At 45.8% G+C, this 18,324-nt stretch overlaps 1 protein-coding gene across 2 annotated transcripts in view; it reads left to right on the forward strand.

The window, feature by feature from the left end:
- The window catches only part of FSAF1 (40S small subunit processome assembly factor 1), a 65,105-nt gene that overhangs the window by 17,244 nt on the left and 29,537 nt on the right, over positions 1-18,324 (forward strand). For both annotated transcript variants that reach the window (XM_068129413.2, XM_068129414.2), the window contains exons 5-6: positions 3,943-4,029; positions 8,356-8,423. In XM_068129413.2, coding sequence (XP_067985514.2) covers positions 3,943-4,029; positions 8,356-8,423 — 155 coding nt within the window. The remainder of the gene's footprint in view (positions 1-3,942; positions 4,030-8,355; positions 8,424-18,324) is intronic.

The following is an 18,324-nucleotide window of genomic DNA, read 5'->3' on the forward strand; positions in this document are numbered from 1 at the left end:
GCAAAGGCGCCCTCAAGGCGACTGGGAAATCACACCCTCGGGTATGGACGTTCCACGGCTCCCACTCTGCGAACCGCAGATTTCCCACTCAAAAGCCACGTTGCACACACACCAAATTAACATTTGTGGTGAAAATGGTTGAAGCGAAGTGAAAAACCTTGAGCAATGCGCAAATCCTGCGCGAGGTAAAAATGGCCGACGGCCCGTTCTCGTGGCGTAACGGCACTCTGATGATTCTCTCCGGAATCAACCGCAAAACCTGTCACGCAGGTTTATCTGTCACAGCGATAACAACCCTGTCGCAAGAATCCCTTTCCCAGGAAACCCAAAGTTCATTCGTGACCCACGTTCGCCAACGTTCGCTCCAGACCTCGAAGCAGCTCGGCTTCTTGTCCGACTCACTCGCTCCGCCTTCTTCCTCCTCTTCCTCTTCGTCGTCGTCTGGTTCCGGTTTCATTTAAAACATTAACTTTTTTACCTTTTGAAAATAGTAATCTCTATCTCACTTAAACGACAACAATAATAGTACATGGAATCAAAAATGTTTACAGTGGATGAAAACCACAACAACGGAAGTGACGAATCTGTAACACTTTTAATGAATTGCGGTTGTGCAATTTGTTTCCCATACATCTCTTGATTGTTTACATCTTTTTTTTCGCAGTTGGTTAGGCATTAACTGTGTTTAAGAGTCGAATAGATGTTCAATTTGCCTCATAAATGTCATTCATTTCTTTTTAAAGGAAAACTTTTTCCATCTCGTCATTCTATAATATCCTTTGTCAGTGCGTGAAAGTTTATTGGGGGTGGAAGAGGATTGTTCCTGTGTTGAATACTCGTGGATATACCCCTCAAGGACTGGTGATAGGATTGTATAGGAGAGAAATGGCATAGAATTACAGACAAAGGATAAATGGAGACTACTACAATTCTGTGATGGTGGGTCTGAAGTGCTGCCCGCTGGAGTGCTGTGATGTCATCCAGCATAACGAATGCTTCAGAGACTATGGTCTCCTGTCGACTGGGGAAAATGGAATAAATGGAGTTGCAAGCTATTCTTTTCAAAGACTGGTGATAGTATGGTATGGGATTTAATAGAATGTGGTGTATTTTGTGGGGTGTTTATTACCTCCACCACCAAAGGTGGATGGAGGTTATGTTTTCACCCCTGTCTGTCTGTTTGTTACATGCCGGAATAGATTCCGGCAAGTTGGTTTGTTTGTCTGTCTGTCTGTTTGTGCGCAGTACTACGTCTACATCGTTTGTTTGTCCGTCTGTGAACAAGATATCTCAAAAAGTTGTGGAAGGACTCGGACGAAATTTGGCACAGATGTAGTGTATGCGACAAGGACAAAATGATTAGATTTTAGTGAAGATCTGGATTCGGATCCGGCTGCTAGAAATTTTAAAGTGATTCTTCACCATTGGTAGATAGGGCCAAAAACGACACATAGCAGGATATCTCAAAAAGTTGTGGATGGATTTGGACGAAACTTGGTGGACATGTTAGATGTCTGACGAGGACGTTTCGATTCGATTTTGGTGAAGATCTGAATGTGGATTCGGATATGAGAATTAATGTTTTAAGTGATTCTTCACCATTGGGGAAAAAAAAAAACCCACCGTTTAGAGGCCATTTTTCCCCGCAAAGCGGGGGTTGGCCTTTTCGGGGACCGTGGTAGTTGTTGTTTTTTTGGTCCCCTTTTTGAAGCAATGTTTTACGGCCGGATGCCCTTCCTGACGCCAACCCTTTTTGCCGCCTTCAACGACAAACAGGGAATTACCAGTGAACTGGTACTCAATTCTTCACCATTGGGAGATAGGGCAAAAAACAATACATTGCAGGATATCTCAAAAAGTTATGGATGGATTTGGACAGGTTGTGTGTTGTGTGTGTGTGTGTGTGACAAGGAAGAATCGATTCAATTTTGGTGAAGATCTGGATCCGGATCCAGCTAGTATAATTTTTTTAAGTGATTCTTCACCATTGAGTGGTATGGCCAACCAGGTGGAGGTATGATGCTCTCTACTGAGTGCCGTTCTAGTTTGCTGCTGTCTTGTGTGGCTTATTGACGATGTAGATTTAGGTTCAATCCAATTTGGCTGCCAAAACACGTGACCAATGATGTCATCAATTTAATTCTCCCATTTAAGTTTGTGTCGATCATGCTCAAGAAATTTCAAACTGATCAGATCAAGCGTTCTAAATGTTTAATTATGATGTCATAATGAAGGCACTGATGACACAATCATGAATATATGCTGTTCCCCAAGAGAGTACGTGACAATGAGACATGTTAAAAAAAAATTCCATGTAGCGGTTTCGGAGATATAGAGGTGCAAATTTTTTTCGGTTTTTCCAAGATGGCGCCCGTACCACGTCACACATGACGTCATAATTATCATTTAAAAATTCAACAAGAGGCGCTCCTCAAACACTAAGGGTTTAGTCCCTTGCACTAAACAAACAGATCCGAAATAGCTGTTGAGTGCAACTTTTTCTCAAAAATTGTTGCAAAATCATCAGTTGCTCTGAGAAGTGTTGGCAGAGGGTTCTGCTCTGGATTGTTCCATTTAACCCATCAGTTTAGTATGGTTGCCAGCCTCTTATTCAAAGTTTACGAACAAAGCTAATATAGATTGTGCTCGGAAACGCAAAGGAAGAGATCAAAAGATTCTTTGCATGTCCTTTTTCTCAATACTGTGTGGGGTAATCAAATGGAAGACTGAATACTGCATTGGAGTCATTAGAAGGAACACAAAAAAGCAAAGAGCAAAGATGGAGTCAACAGGAGGAACCTGGATATGATTCAGGTTTCAGCAGCTACTCCACAAACTTAAAAACCCACCCAGGCACAGCCAAGTGAGCCTTACGGAAAACTTTCTGCAATAATTTACTTCTCCTTAGACAGATAGATAAAGAACGAGAGAAACAAAGAAAAGGCAAGAAATAGAATGAATGAAGAGAAATGTGAAAAGTAGAAAGAAATGTGAAAGGAACAAAGAACAAAGATGTCGGGAAGAACCCGGATAAATAGATTTCAGCAGTTGCTCACCAGGCTCAAATTCTGCACAACAGGTACAAGCTACCAGATGTCCGTCAGCGGGGAAGTTCATTCCACACATCAGGATATGGTACAAACATAATCAAATGGAAGATCGAATACTGTATTGGAGTCATCAGAAGGAACTCAAACACGTAAAGAGCAAAGTTGGAGTCATCAGAAGGAACCCAAATATGTAAAAAACAAAGATGGAGTAATCCGAAGGTACCCAAACACGTAAAGAGCAAATATGGAGTCATCAGAAGGAACCAAAACATGTAAAGAGCAAAGATTGAGTCATCCGAAGGAACCCAAATGCGTAAAGAGCAAAGATGGAGTCATCAGGAGGAACCCAAATATGTAAAGAGCAAAGATGGAGTCATCAGGAGGAACCCAAATATGTAAAGAGCAAAGATGGAGTCATCTGGAGAAACCTGGATAGGATTTGGGTTTCAGCTGCAACACCTCTACCATCAAACCCACCCAGCTGCAGCCAAGCATCATGCCAAGTGAATCTTTAAACTTTAAAGAAACATTCCTGCAATAATTCACTTCACCTTGGACAGATAGATAAAGAAGGTGTTCTATGAACTCTCTAGTTAATTATGCCTTTGAGGTTTGGTGCCATTGTATGAAGCGGTGGGAGAGGAGATGGGAGATATGACAGACAAAGCAATCTTTTATTAGTATCGATAAGTCATTCAGTGAGTACCTGACACCAGCTGTCCCATAATACCCCTGTTATAGGCAAATGCTTTCTTTTGGTGATTGGATGAAGAATTGAATGGTCAGATTGCTGGTGTTGCTCATTTTATTTTATCCATGTATAGATGATTGTTATTTATATATTATACCGTATATATTATTTTTCCCTGATCCAATATGTTGTTGTTTACAGCCTCCAAAACGCCAATATTTGAATTACAAGGTTTACCAAGAAATGATGAAGAAGAAAAAGCTGGAAGAAGAGATAGTCAAGAATCAGGTATTTATATGTGATACAATTCAACATTCATTTTCTAGATAAATAATGACAGCTATTTTTTCTGTACAACAACTTGTATAACAACCACATAATCACAGAAATGCTACTCGTACCAGGAAGAACACCATGAAGTTAACAAGCACCATAAAGTTAACATTTCTCCCTTATTCTGCAGCAAAAAACACCGAACACATCGAAACTCCTTTAATGCATAGGACATCATTACCTGCGCACATGTGACCCATGGGGCAGTTGCCTCCATATACCCAATATTTTGTTGCTCTTTAACAGCCACTATTATCGCACCTTGTGGGGTTGGTCGGGGGAAGCTTGGCATAAGTCTTTCAAGAACCAGCCTTGCCAGGCCTGACATTTGCCTAGTTAGGGCAGAATTTGGAATTTTGCCATTGTGCCAGCGATACTTGCCTACTCTTTGCGAAGGACACCATGGGATCTTTAACATCCACCAACACATGCTGGCAGACGGGACTCCCAGTTTAACGTCCATTCGAGAGACGGCACACACATTGATGAATCACCCTGCCCGTGAAACATCAAACTGACAGTTTATAGCTGAGTCGGGATTCAAACCCAGGCTAGACAGCTTGGAGGCGAGTACCTCTAGGCCAACCTGCCAGCCCTCCATCTGCCCAAGATATGGAGTTTTATCCCACCAGGCTGGCCGGTGCATAGCATGAGTTGGGAACTTCGGGCCAGTGGATGGTCATGCTTTATTTTATATTCAAATCCTTCCCTTCTGGATTTGGCGATGACTGACTTTCCTGCAAATGCCCCTACTCTAATTGGTTCATCTGATCATATGCTGGTGAGTCAACAGCTCTCTGGCATTCTCGGAGAGCTGCCTCAATGCCGGCAAAGTCTGGCATTTCACTCCGGCAGATTGGAAGGGACTGCACGCAGCCATCTCTCTTCAGGATTTGTCTCCCATATCTACTGTCCCTGATGTGGAAGAATTCCCAGGCTGAGTTAACAAGAAACCTTCTCTCCTTCTCTTTCCCTCTATCTCTATCTCTATCTCAATCTCTATCTCCAATTATCCTACCCTTTTTCCTGCCCATGGTGCACTGAATCCTGTGGTGAGGTAGTTGCTCTGAAACAACTCGCCTTCTCTTCCTGGAAAGCAAACGAGACTAAAGGCAATCTCGGTGCATTCCAAAAAGTCAGTAACAAGTGTGTGTCCACTCTCAGGATATCCAGAAAACATCTGTCCAACCTCAAGATTGAACTTTTAAACTTGTCTCCCTCCAAATCTTGGTGAGCTAGTTAAGTCTGTCTCTCGTGTATGCTCTCCGTCCATCCCTTCCCTCTCTTCAAAACGCACCACAGCCGACTCCCCTCTTGAGGAAGCTGGATGCCTCAATTCTGTGTTTCCTTCCAAATCTTGTGTCCCCAACACCTCTCTCTCTCTCCATACCCACCCTACCCTGTCACACCCAAGTGGTCCGTGACTGTTTTTGCATCTGAGAAGGTGGAGAAGTTTCTGGCAACCCTCAACTGATTCTGTAACTGCACCAGAGGGAATCAGCTCACGTGTCCTCAAAACCTTCTCTGCTGACTGCTGACCTTGCACTTCTTCTCGCTGCTCTTTTCACCATAACAATTACCTGAGGTCTCCTTTCTTCTGTTTGGAAGTTAGCCAACATCACTGCATGATGCTTAAACCGATCCTCTTAAATACAGACTTATTAGCTTACTTCCAGTCATCAGCAAGGTCATGAAATCCTGCCTTTTTTCCAATACCCTCATCTCAGATCACCAATTCGGGTTCAGACTCTACGTTAGACATGCTGCTTCTACTCACCCAACAATGGATGGAGACCGTCAATATTAGATATGATATGGGCTGTCTCTGGACATACACTACATGGCAAAAGTATCCGCCCACCCCTTATAATTAGTGGATTTGGCTGTTTCAGACACATCCATTGCTGACAAGTATATATAATCGAGCACACAGCCATGCAATCTCAATAGACAAACATTGGCAGTAGAATGGGCCATACTGAAGACCTCAGTGACTTTCAATGTGGCACCGTCATCGGATGCCACCTTTCCAACAAGTCAGTTCGTCAAATTTCTGCCCTGCTAGAGCTGCCCCGGTCAACTGTAAGTGCTGTTATTGTGAAGTGGAAACCTCTAGGAGCAACAACAGCTTAGCCATGAAGTGATTGGCCACACAAGCTCACAGAACGGGACCGCCGAGTGCTGAAGCGCGTAAAAAGTCTGTCCTCGGTTGCAACACTCACTACCGTGTTCCAAACTGACTCTGGAAGCAACGTCAGCACAACAACTGTTCGTCGGGAGCTTCATAAAATGGGTTTCCATGGCTGAGCAGCCGCACACAAGCCTAAGATCACCATGCGCAATGCCAAGCGTCGGCTGGAGTGGTGTAAAGCTCGCCACCATTGGACTCTCGAGCAATGGAAATGTGTTCTCTGGAGTGATGAATCACGCTTTACCATCTGGCAGTCCGACGGACGAATCTGGGTTTGGCGGATGCCAGGAGAACGCGACCTGCCCGAATGCATAGTGCCAACTGTAAAGTTTGGTTGGGCAGGAATAATGATCTGGGGCTATTTTTTCATGGTTTGGGCTAGGCTCCTTAGTTCCAGTGAAGGGAAATCTTAACGCTACAGCATGCAATGACATTCTAGACGATTGTGTGCTTCCAACTTTGTGGTTTGGGGAAGGCCCTTTCCTGTTTCAGCATGACAATGCCACCATGCACAAATCGAAGTCCATACAGAAATGGTTTGTTGAGATCGGTGTGGAAGAACTTGACTGGCCTGCCCCTTTGCCCTGACCACAACTCCATCGAACACCTTTGGGATGAATTGGAACGCCGACTGAGCCAGACCTAATTGCCCAACATCAGTGCCCGACCTCACTAATGCTCTTGTGGCTGAATGGAAGCAAATCCCTGCAGCAATGTTCCAACATCTAGTGGAAAGCCTTCCCAGAAGAGTGGAGGCTGTTGTAGCAGCAAAGGGTGGACCAACTCTATATTAATGCCCTTGATTTTGGAATGAGATGTTTGATGAGCACATATGGGTGTGATGTTTGGGTGTCCACATACTTTTGGCCATGTAGTGTATCTCATGTTTGCAATACGGTCTGGCAATCCTGTCTTGTTGTCCAAACTCTCTACCTATGGCATTCAAGGCCAACTCTTCTATTGGGTTACTGACTTCCTCTACTCATAGTCAACATGTATCTCTCAACGGAATCCTTTAATCTCCTCTCCTTATTGAGGCCGGAGTCCCCCACGGCAGTGTTCTGGGCTGAGTCCAATTCCTAATCTTTAATGATCTCTCTGACTGGAAATCCTAACTATCTGTTTGCTGATGACTCCACCCTCTGTCATGCCACCCCTCAACCTTCAGATAGGCAGGCAGCAGCCCCTTCCCTCTCTTCAGACTTTGACAAAATCACAAAAAAACACTTGGAATTTGTCTTTATATCCTGACAAATCTCACTCTATCTCTCTCTCCAAAAGGACCATATAGCAAACCATCTCCTCTACTTTATTGACATACTCATTGAGGTTCAGTCACTCAAACTCCTGGGTCTCACTATCAGCCATGATCTTTCTTGGGCAAACCACATTTTAAAATCTGCTTCCAAAGACACTGAACATCCTCTATCGTACAAAGTCCTTCCTTGGCACACCTGAACTCCTGTCCACCTACAAGACCTTCGTCAGCAGCTAATTGCCTTCACTAAATTAATTGGACTAACTTATCGATCCTTGCTGGTGCTCGGCTTTTCATTATGGTACGACACCAGATTGAATTTCTGATACATGAAATACCCTGAAACCCATGCCTACAGAAAACAGACTTTTTGGAACACCGGCCGCATTCTCCAACCAATTACCATGTACCTTTGTTTAAAAAAAAAACTTCTCCATGGGCAGGCATTCCTATGTTGAAAGTTTTGTGTCAATCGCTCAGGTGGTTGCGGAGAAAACTAATTTAAAAGTGAATAAAGGTGAAAAAGTGAGGGCGTAAGAAAAAACAAAGTGAGAGCCTCGGCCGACGAAACCACAACATGGCCAGCGATGGTTGTGCACGCCTATTACTAGTTTAAATAAAGAAAATATTTCCTCACCTCGATGTGATTTCACTTCTGTTTTACAAGTACATCTATGATGACTATTCTTATCATCCGACGAAGTTACTGTGGTTGACAGAGCCACATTTACTGCATTGATAACAATCAAAGGAAGGTTTTCTGTTTTCTAACATAATGGAGACATAATCATTCCATAATGATATCATCTCCCCCCCTCGTCCCTTTCCCAAGATGCAACAGACAGACCCACGATTATTGAAGATAAATAAAAAAGGAAAACCAGCTGCAAAAAATGGAAGGTATGTAACGCCTTGTGAATGTGTCACATAATTATTTGATTTACTTGTGGATATCTGGCATCTCACTATCTAAAATATGCCTTGTAATGGACAATACAATATTATTTTGCCAAGATGTGTCATCTTAACTGGAGCGGTGACCATAAACCCTTGTACAGCACCAGCACTTGCTGCAAGAGTGCCAGTTCAGTTACTACAGTTTGTTATGTGGAATCATTCTTGAGAGGTGCTCGCCAGCTAGAGGTATATACTCCCACACCAGATGGCATGCCAGAAAATCTTATTGGGGATAGGAGAGGAGGAGGGGGAGGGGGAGGAATCTACTCCGCACTCTGTTTTTTTACAGATTAACTAAGCTGGATTGCCCTTGTAATGTATGTACGTGTGTGGGTGTAGATGATGTGTATGTATATATATATATATATATATATTTATATATATATATATATATATATATATATGTATATATGTATATATGTATATATGTATATATGTATATATATATGTATATATGTATATGTATATATGCATATGTATATATGCATATGTGTATATGTATATATATATATGTATATATGTATATGTATATATGTATATATATATATATGTATATATGTATATGTATATATGTATATGTATATATGTATATATATATATATGTATATATGTATATGTATATATGTATATATATGTATATATATATATATACAGTGAAACCTTGACTTACGAGTGCACCAACTTACGAGTTTTCCGAGATACGAGCCGTCGCTCGGTCGGTTTTTTGCTTTGTGATGCGAGCCGAGATCTGAGTTACGAGCGAGCGAGCTTGGATATAAAACACGTAATCGTCGAAAAACATGAGCGAGGTGTGCGTGTTGTCGACTTGGCAAGGCAGTACGATCGTAGTACTTCTACGATATGTACGATTTTGAAGCAGAAGGAGTCGATAAAGGCTATAACGCCAGCCAAGGGCGTTAAGATTATTTCAAAGCTCCAGACCTCTGTCCATGAAGAGATGGAGAAGTTGTTGTTTGTGTGGTTGACGGAGAAGCAGCTCGCAGGAGATACCGTGACCGAGAGCATCATCTGTGAGAAGGCACGAGACATTTACGGGGATTTGGTGCAGCAGACGGTGGGAACAAAAACGGACAAGGCATCGGAAGAGTCATTCAAAGGCAGTCGGGGATGGTTTGATAATTTTAAGAAGAGGACAGGCATTCACTCCGTCGTCAGGCATGGTGAGGCAGCAAGCTCGGATGTGAAGGCAGCTGAAGATTTTATTATAACTTTTGCCGAACTGATAGAAGCCGAAGGATACATCCCCTAGCAAATCTTCAACTGTGACGAGACAGGGCTCTTCTGGAAAAAGATGCCGAGGAGGACGTATATAACGGCAGAGGAGAAGAGCATGCCAGGCCACAACTTGTTCAGAGTGCCGGCGATAGCTCGCCTTCTCTTTGTGGAAGACACGGTGAGATCCTTAACATCCAACAACTAATGGGACGCAGATGGGGCGCCCAGTTTAGCGGTACACACATTGATGAATCACCCTGCCTGTGAAACACCGACATGACAGGTTATAGCTGGGTCGGGATTCAAACCCAGGCTGGACAGTTTAGAGTCAAGTGTGGGTACCTCCAGTCCAGGCCATCCTGCCAACTTGTATGCTGCATACAGGTGAAATATAAAGCGCGAGATATTTTTATATATATATTTCAAAAAAAATTGGTGTGGTTTTTGGGGGGCTGGAACGGATTAATAGCATTTCAATTCATTTTAATGGGGAAATTTAATTTGAGAAACGAGCAAATTGAGTTACGAGCTCGGTCACAGAACGAATTAAACTCGTAAGTCAAGGTTTCACTGTATATATATATATATATTGTTACGGAATCCAACGTCGGCCTCGGATCCCTTCTCGAGGGGGCATTAGTCCCCTCGTTTGTGACTGACCGACGTGGTCCCTGAAGCTGCACAAGCTCCCTCCAGAGGCAGGTGAACAGCTTCGTTCGCGACCGCGGATAAGATGTTAATTTGCCGAGCGGATGACAGACATCTGAACAGGAACCTAAACAGGAACTAACAGGAACAGGAACTAACAGCGGCACGAACCTTTAACAAAGACTAACCCGATCCTGAACGTTGGCCAAATCGTGCCACTGGTATTCAATGGGGAAAAGACAAAGACGACGGATGTGAAGAAGAAGAAGACGAAGGCAAAAGGTTGGAAATACGACTATTATTTATTATTACTATTTACACAATGAAAGAAACCAAGGAAGAAGGAAGGATAATAAAATAATGTAGAAAGGGGGATGGACCAGAAGGACACAGTGCAATTTCTAGCTTATACAGACTTACTTATAACCCAGGACAGAACACACAAAACAAACTCACGTACACAAAAGGATGGAATGGCAGGAATGGTGTGGAGGGATGAGCAGGTGGAATCACAGGGCACAGCGAGCAGGTCCACTCCGGGCGGGAAGCGAGGAGCCGGCAGCTCCTTGTATTCGGCTTTACACCGCACACCGGCAGGGTCACTCGCTGCCCCGTCAGGGCTTCACGCAGCTGGTTGAAACGGGGCTAGTTGAAGCGGCTCTCTGCAGAAATCAGCTGGGTCACGCATCTGCCGTATCTCTGACGCAACTCAACTTTAAAGGCTTCCGCGCGCGCTTAGATCTCCTTCGGGCGATCAAGCCGCCGGACTCCAGGACACGCCCATCGGTGAGGTCGCCTCGGCCCTGATTGGTCGCGAGGGCTCACCGATCCCGCCCTTAGAGGAGGCGTTGGCAAGGCCACGCCTTGTTCCCGGCGCTGGGCCGACTCCTCCCACCTTGGGCTCCGAGATGACCTCGTGGCTAATGGAGTCTTGCCGCGAAAACAACAACCCACAGCTGCAGCATAATTCAGCGAACCGCTCAATGCAGTTGGCAATTGAGGAAAGGGGAATCCAATGGAGGTTCTGGGGAAATTGAAAGGGGATACTACCTTGTCTGGATTCAGTGCAATGGAGTGTCAACTAGTTGGAAACAGAGCCTTAACCTAAAACACAGAATAAGGAAATAACTACCAACAAGGAGGAAATCTATGATTTGGCTACGTGATGGTATATGACCTAACTAAGGGACGCCCTTTGACCTTTATACACAACAACTGGAGGAAGGAGGGTGATATTTTACAACACAAAAAAAACACCATTCTCAAATTCATAACACTGCACCCTCCTCCTCTTAGGCACGTCCCGGGCCTATTACTTTTACTTATAGTGTGGCACGTAGGTGTAGTTCCCTCTACATTTAACCTGACCCTGAGTGTGACAGTTTTAAAACATAAATAAATATGTCCCGCTGCTCCATTGCACCCTACCTAACAGACTCACGCCCACAGCTAACCAAATTTCGGAATGGTTTTCAAACTAAAACATGAACGATGGGGGAGCATTATTTACAGTTGATGCTATTTTATTTACAAAACACAACCCAGGACCTGTGATTGTTCTTTTGGGGGGGAGATAGTCTGCCCTGCATCGACGCACCAGAAAGCACCAAAACACCATCAAGCACCACAAAGCACCCTTTGGTGCACAGTCACCACAGTTCATGAATAAAAATAAACCAACAAACCCTTGGTGGTGTCTTGCTCTTCGGCTCCCTCTGCTGGCTATTGTTCTCTTCCTGATGTTGTCTTTCTTCTTTGCTGGCGGCCTATTTGCAATAATAAAAGCAAGCACAAAACGTGTCCATTGTTCTTTATTTATGGCCCACAGGGCCGACTATTGTGGTTCACCTGTGTGGCATCGGTGCCCTGTGACCAAGGTCCGCCAGCAAGATCTCAGGCCTTCATGGCCGGTTCCAGCAGAGGGGACATGCCCCAACCCATGGGGTCCATCAGTGGTGCTCAGCCACAGACATGTGGTCCATAAGGTGGTGCATCGATACAGACAGCTGGTTCCGGGAGTTTCGGGCGCACAATGGCGGACTCCCGCACGCTCCCCTCGGCGCCCAGTGGCGCACAGTCCTCGTGTGGGAGACAAGGGGGGGGGGGGGGGAAGACAGGTGAGCGAGGGGCAAGGTCACAAGGGTACACGTCAAACAAGGCAATGCAAGGCGAGGTGCGTTTGGAGACGGAGCGGAGAAAAGCTCGTCCCTACTGTACGTCACCCCCCCTGTTACCTACTCTACCCTTGCCCTTACCCCATATGTACAAAAATCTACACATTTACAAATTCGTCACTACTGTCACGTCTTCCCAATATTTCCCCTACACCAAATTCGTCCCCACAATCCCTCTAACCAAATTTGCCATCACCCAATTCATCATCAATCCTCATAAGGAGGGAGAGATGGAACAACAAAGCACAATGTCACACCCACGTCATGATGCGTCTCACATTCCAAACATTTGCACAATAAAAATAATAAAAAACAACCTGGCATGGTGTGGAGGTACGTCACCTCAGGTGAGTGGATGCAGATGGTGCGAGGAGATTTCCATCCTAACTATCCTCTAACTGACATTAACACACTTCACACTACCCGGGGTCTTCCCTGCCAATCCATTGGCCAACTTACACTATGGGTTCTAAAAACCAATTCCCATTGACCAAACTGTGGTGCTTCTCAATTTGGGGTCTCACTCCCCCGATTCATCTCCCGGCGCCCTTGCACAATTTCTGGGCTGAGTCGTGTAGCTCTCCCAGCAGGTCTACCCACCTGCACACCTCCACCACTGTAGTTGCCACCCGAGCTTACCTAGCTCCTCACCCTAACCTATCTAACTGGGGAAGGCCCTCTGGCGCTCTCCCCACTCGGTGCCCTCCCTGGCACTGGGCTACCCGGGTCCGTCCTCCGGATCCTCGGGCCCCATCCACAACTCTACCGGCTCCCAGAGCCCACCTGCGGCCTCACCTGGCCGACATCCTCACAGTGGTGGAGTGCTCGACCAACTACACATACTAACAGGCCACACGCCCAGCCATTTCCACGACACTAATGCACCCATTCAACCATCATTCTTCCACCACGCTCCACAGATGCCAATATCCAACCACAATTTACCTGTACCCTCTACCTAACTCTTACACTACCCTCCCCGGGTATTCGTGATGGGGTCCATCCTCCTTTCCCCCATCCACACCTTCGCACCATCCACTCCACTCCACAGTTTCCACCATACTCACTCCATACCATCCATTCCCTACTCCATATATTCCACACTCCATGTATTTCACACAACCATTCTCCATACACCTGCAGTTGCACACCTGTGCAATCACTCCTACTGGTGCTTCCTGCACCCTCCTTCCTCCTGGGACCATTTGGTCAACACAACCCACATCATCATCACTCACTCATACACTGCTCCATACACCTGTTCAGTTGCACACCTGTGCAATCTCAATCATTCCTCACTCACTGCTCCATACACTTCCACGCTCAATACAATTCACAATACATTTTTACACACACACACACACGGCATCATCTGACCTACCTGTTGCCCTGCTAAAACTCGCGCTTCCCCGTCGCCCCTTACATTATTGCGCTCCCTCGTCATTATAATCCAAACTAATCTACCTGCGTCCCCACTGCAGGTATCATTGTCACTACCTAACCTTACCGTTACCTATGGTCATCTTCTCTAGATCCTTACACATTATCCAAACCCTCCCGGGCTACTTTTCACTGCCAAACCCCATAACTAGTGCTCCTTTGCCCCCGTGGGGAGGGATGGCAGAGTTGCCATCCCACCACATCGGGCATCTCTCACTACAAATTTTGCTCACCAAATTCCAGCCAATTAAAAATTTGCCAATCACTCTACCAATCCTTTGCCAATCATCAGTCTGCCAATCCTTTGCCAATCATCAAATTTTGCTTTTCAATTTCGGGTCCAAAACACTATCATCATCACACGTCTACTCACCGGAGCCTCTCGGTGCGCCAATTCATCTCCAAAGCTCGGCTTCGCAAAGCCGAGCAATGAATGCGGGTTGTTTGGTGCCGGCGGTTGGTTTCGTCCGGCATTCGGTGCAGGGAAGGGGGCTTACCCGGGCCGAGATCCCACGCACCATCTTGGCACGGAGCCGTCCAACGGCCCGATCTCGCCCTGCCGGAACGCCGCAACAAAAAGGGGTCGCCGTGACAACCCTTCCTACCGGGCCGCCCGCTCCGCTTAGTGGAGCACGGACGCGGCCGTTCAGAGCGAGGCCCGGCGTGGATCGCGTACGGTGGTTCTTTCGAAACCGCCGCGGTTACGATCCCCGCTGGTCCCCGCGGCACACGAAGCTGCCCGGCACGCACCGAGGGCCCTCTTCGGCTATAAGTCAATCTAACCGCTATCCCGTTTAGCGTCGATGCTCCACTTGCATGCTCACACCCCGCGTTCCGTTCCTTGCTCATACATCCAGCCGTTCCCATGCTCCTCGTCATTGCACCTTCTCTTACACACCCAGGTACACTCATTCCGCTCACAGACTTTGTCACTCCCCTGACCACCGCACACCTTTGCACACACTCGTCGTTCGCACACCTCACCAACACCTTCGCGCCCCCTCCTTGGTCACATCCTCTGTGACAACCACAGGTGTGCTCTCTTCCGCACACCCAATCACGTGCCTCACTACTAATTCCAGTGTGCATTCCCATACGCGCTCTACCATTCCAGGTGTGCATCCTTCCATTCCAGGTGTGCATCCTTCCATTCCAGGTGTGCATCCTCTCTCACCTGCCACAACCAACTCATGCTCCGTGTCACTCTCACTACTTTTACCACCACACTCGGTCGCGCATTCACCCTTACTCTCGACCACGCACTCTGTCCTCATGCACTCCGCTGTTATACACCTTTCTCGCACATCCTCTTGCGCACACTCTCCCGTTACACCCTCCGTAACACTCACCACAGGTGTGCATGCTTCCGTTGCATCCCCTGTGTAGGGGAATTGTGTGGCTGTGAGACTCACAGGACTCCAATGATGTCAGGACACAGGTTTACAAAAGGTCTAGTTTATTAACTGGTTATACACTTCATTCCCTTTACCAAATAATACCGCATAATTCAATAGACCAGGTTAACTCTTTTCGCTAATGCCTTCTCGTTCGGCTGATGTTCCTCCGCCATGGTCCCGTTCGTCAGAGCTCCTCGTAGCAAGTCCTCTCTACTCCAGCCGCAGCTCTCGCTTATATGGACCAACTCGACTTAATCCTCTGTCCGCTGACTGTTCGTTCTTTCTCCGCTAATGCCCCGAGGTCATGCGTACACCGAGTCCTGGTATCAGCTCGCTCCCCTCCTGTTGTGAGTTCCGTTTACCAAACGATAGGGGGGTGCTTCAGCCAGCGGCTGTGACCAGGTGGACAAGAGATTATCATGTTCGGGCGCATTCCTGACTCATTTACAAACTCGTCTTTCACAGAGTTTGCATGTAAAATGTATCTGCTTTGTTACCAGGTTAATTAATAAGTTACCAGTGCCAATTAATAAGTTACCCTGAGTTACACTTCCACAATTCCCTCATCTTTTTGTTTTTTGTTTATATTAACCATTAATCTAAACATCAATATAAGTAAACAATCAATCACTACAAGTAAACATCATTACAAGTATAAGTAAATAATCAATCACTACAAGTAAACATCATTACAAGTACAGTGGTACCTCGGCTTACGAGTGCCCCAACGTACGAGTTTTTCGGGATACGAGCCGTCGCTCGGGCGGTTTGTTGCTTTGGGATACGAGCCGAGATCCGATGTACGAGCTCAAAAAATTTATTTTTTTGAATTTTCCGGTTGTGGCTTCCGGTTCCGGTCACGCGGTTATCTTGCCGTGAAAGCATCTCTGCTTGGATATAAAACACGCAATCGTCGAAATACATGAGCGAGGAATCTCCTTGCTCCAGCCGGTGACGTCACCAGCGGGGATCCCCGCCTCCAGAGTGGCTGGTCACGTGACCGCCAAAGCGTGTCGCGCGTGCGGGTATAATGAGCTACACCTGTGGATCACGTGACCACGGAAGCACGCCTCGCTTGAGAGGCATGGCTTTCGGTTTGCGTTTTGCTTTATAAGGCGCGATAAATGGGCTTTTGAGTGTTAGCGGTTCATGGCGTTGACGGTTCATGGCGGTTCATGGCGGTTCATGGCGGTTGACGGTTCATGACGGTTCATGGCGTTGACGGTCAAAAACCCATCTATCTATAATTCCAGTAATCTCTGTGTGTGTGTGTGTCTGTCTGTGTGTTTGTTTGTCTGTGACCGCTGTTTCTCGACAACCACGGGTCCGATATACTTGAAACTTGCCAGGTATATTGCTGGGGACCCGAGGATGTGCCTTTTCAAGGTTTCATATTAATCGGACAATTACTTACCGAGATATGTCCAAAAAACGCTTCAACCAATCAGAGAGCAGCGAACTAGCGCGTGTGCCGAACGTGGCGGACACACTCTGCCTCGGATGGCACATTTGAGAGCGTATTCATTTATTTCACGTTTGCAAACTATGTTGGCGCTATGTTGGCGTTAAACGATGTTTTAAAACTAATAAAAACGAATTTGCGATTCATTCGCTTTCCTGCGCGTTTGTGTACGCGATGGCGATTTCTTTACCAAACTCCGGAAGCCGTTCGCTTTGGACCGAACCATTTCATGTAAATAGAGGGGGGGGTTCTGTGGTCGTTGCGAATGGACCAAACCATTCATGTAAATAGAGGGGGGGGATTGTCACTGTACTCGCAAGCCGTTCGCCGTTCGCTTTGGCGTTGCGAATGGACCAAACCATTTCATGTAAATAGAGGGGGGGGATATAATTTTAGATAGATATATAGTACGGGCATATATATAGTACGGGCATGCCCTAGTTACATCAATTTTACCAGGCACTGTACAGTAAGTACAGTGGACACCAAATGCACGGTGGAAGGCTAGAAGTAGAAGATCGTCCAAGACAAGTGAGAATAAGCCATACTTTGGAGGAGATGACGTCATTCGCTGGTCCGATAACCAAAGATGTGGTATAAAAAACCAGGTGAGCTAACAATGCAGCAATGAAGGAATTCGGCCAAGGCACCGGCACACAACGACCTACCTACATCGAAAGACTCAATGCCAATGGTGACAGAAGCCAAGACGGCCGGCTTAAACACCGCCGAAAGACCACGGTGTACCAACTTACGATGCAGAACATCTTGCACTTAATATGATGACAACAGGTGCCATCCTCTGACGTACCATTACAGGTACAGGTACAGTACACGTGAGCACAGAGCAAAAGTTCACTGAAACCGAGATTAAGAAAAAAGAAAAAACACCTCGTGGTCCGTGCTCGATATCCGAGTTTCAATCTTTTCAAACACATGATGCTCTCGGTCACGGTATCTCCTGCGAGCTGCTTCTCCTTCAACCACACAAACAACAACTTCTCCATATCTTCATGGATAGAGGTCCGGAGCTTTGAAATAATCGTAACGCCCTTGGCTGGCGTTATAGCCTTTATGGACTCCTTCTGCTTCAAAATCGTACATATCGTAGAAGGAGTACGATCGTACTGCCTCGCCAAGTCGACAACACGCACACCTCACCTGGCATGCTCTTCTCCTCTGCTTAATAAAACCAGTTTATTTCTTTACATTCTCTTGTATTATGTACAGTATATACGAGGTCGTGCTTGTTTATACATTATTTGTTATTTATAAAGTACATTTTTGTTATTTAAAAGCACCTAACAAAAAAAATTGGTGTTTTTTTTTTGAGGCTGGAACGGATTAATAGCATTTCAATGCATTTGAATGGGAAAATTTGCTTTGACTTACGAGCGATTTGGCTTACGAGCTCCGTCACGGAACGGATTAAACTCGTAAGCCGAGGTACCACTGTATAAGTAAATAATCAATCACTACAAGTAAAC

Source organism: Myxine glutinosa, chromosome 9, assembly GCF_964187855.1.
Source record: "Myxine glutinosa chromosome 9, kmMyxGlut1.1, whole genome shotgun sequence".
Classification (NCBI taxonomy): Eukaryota; Metazoa; Chordata; class Myxini; order Myxiniformes; family Myxinidae; genus Myxine; species Myxine glutinosa.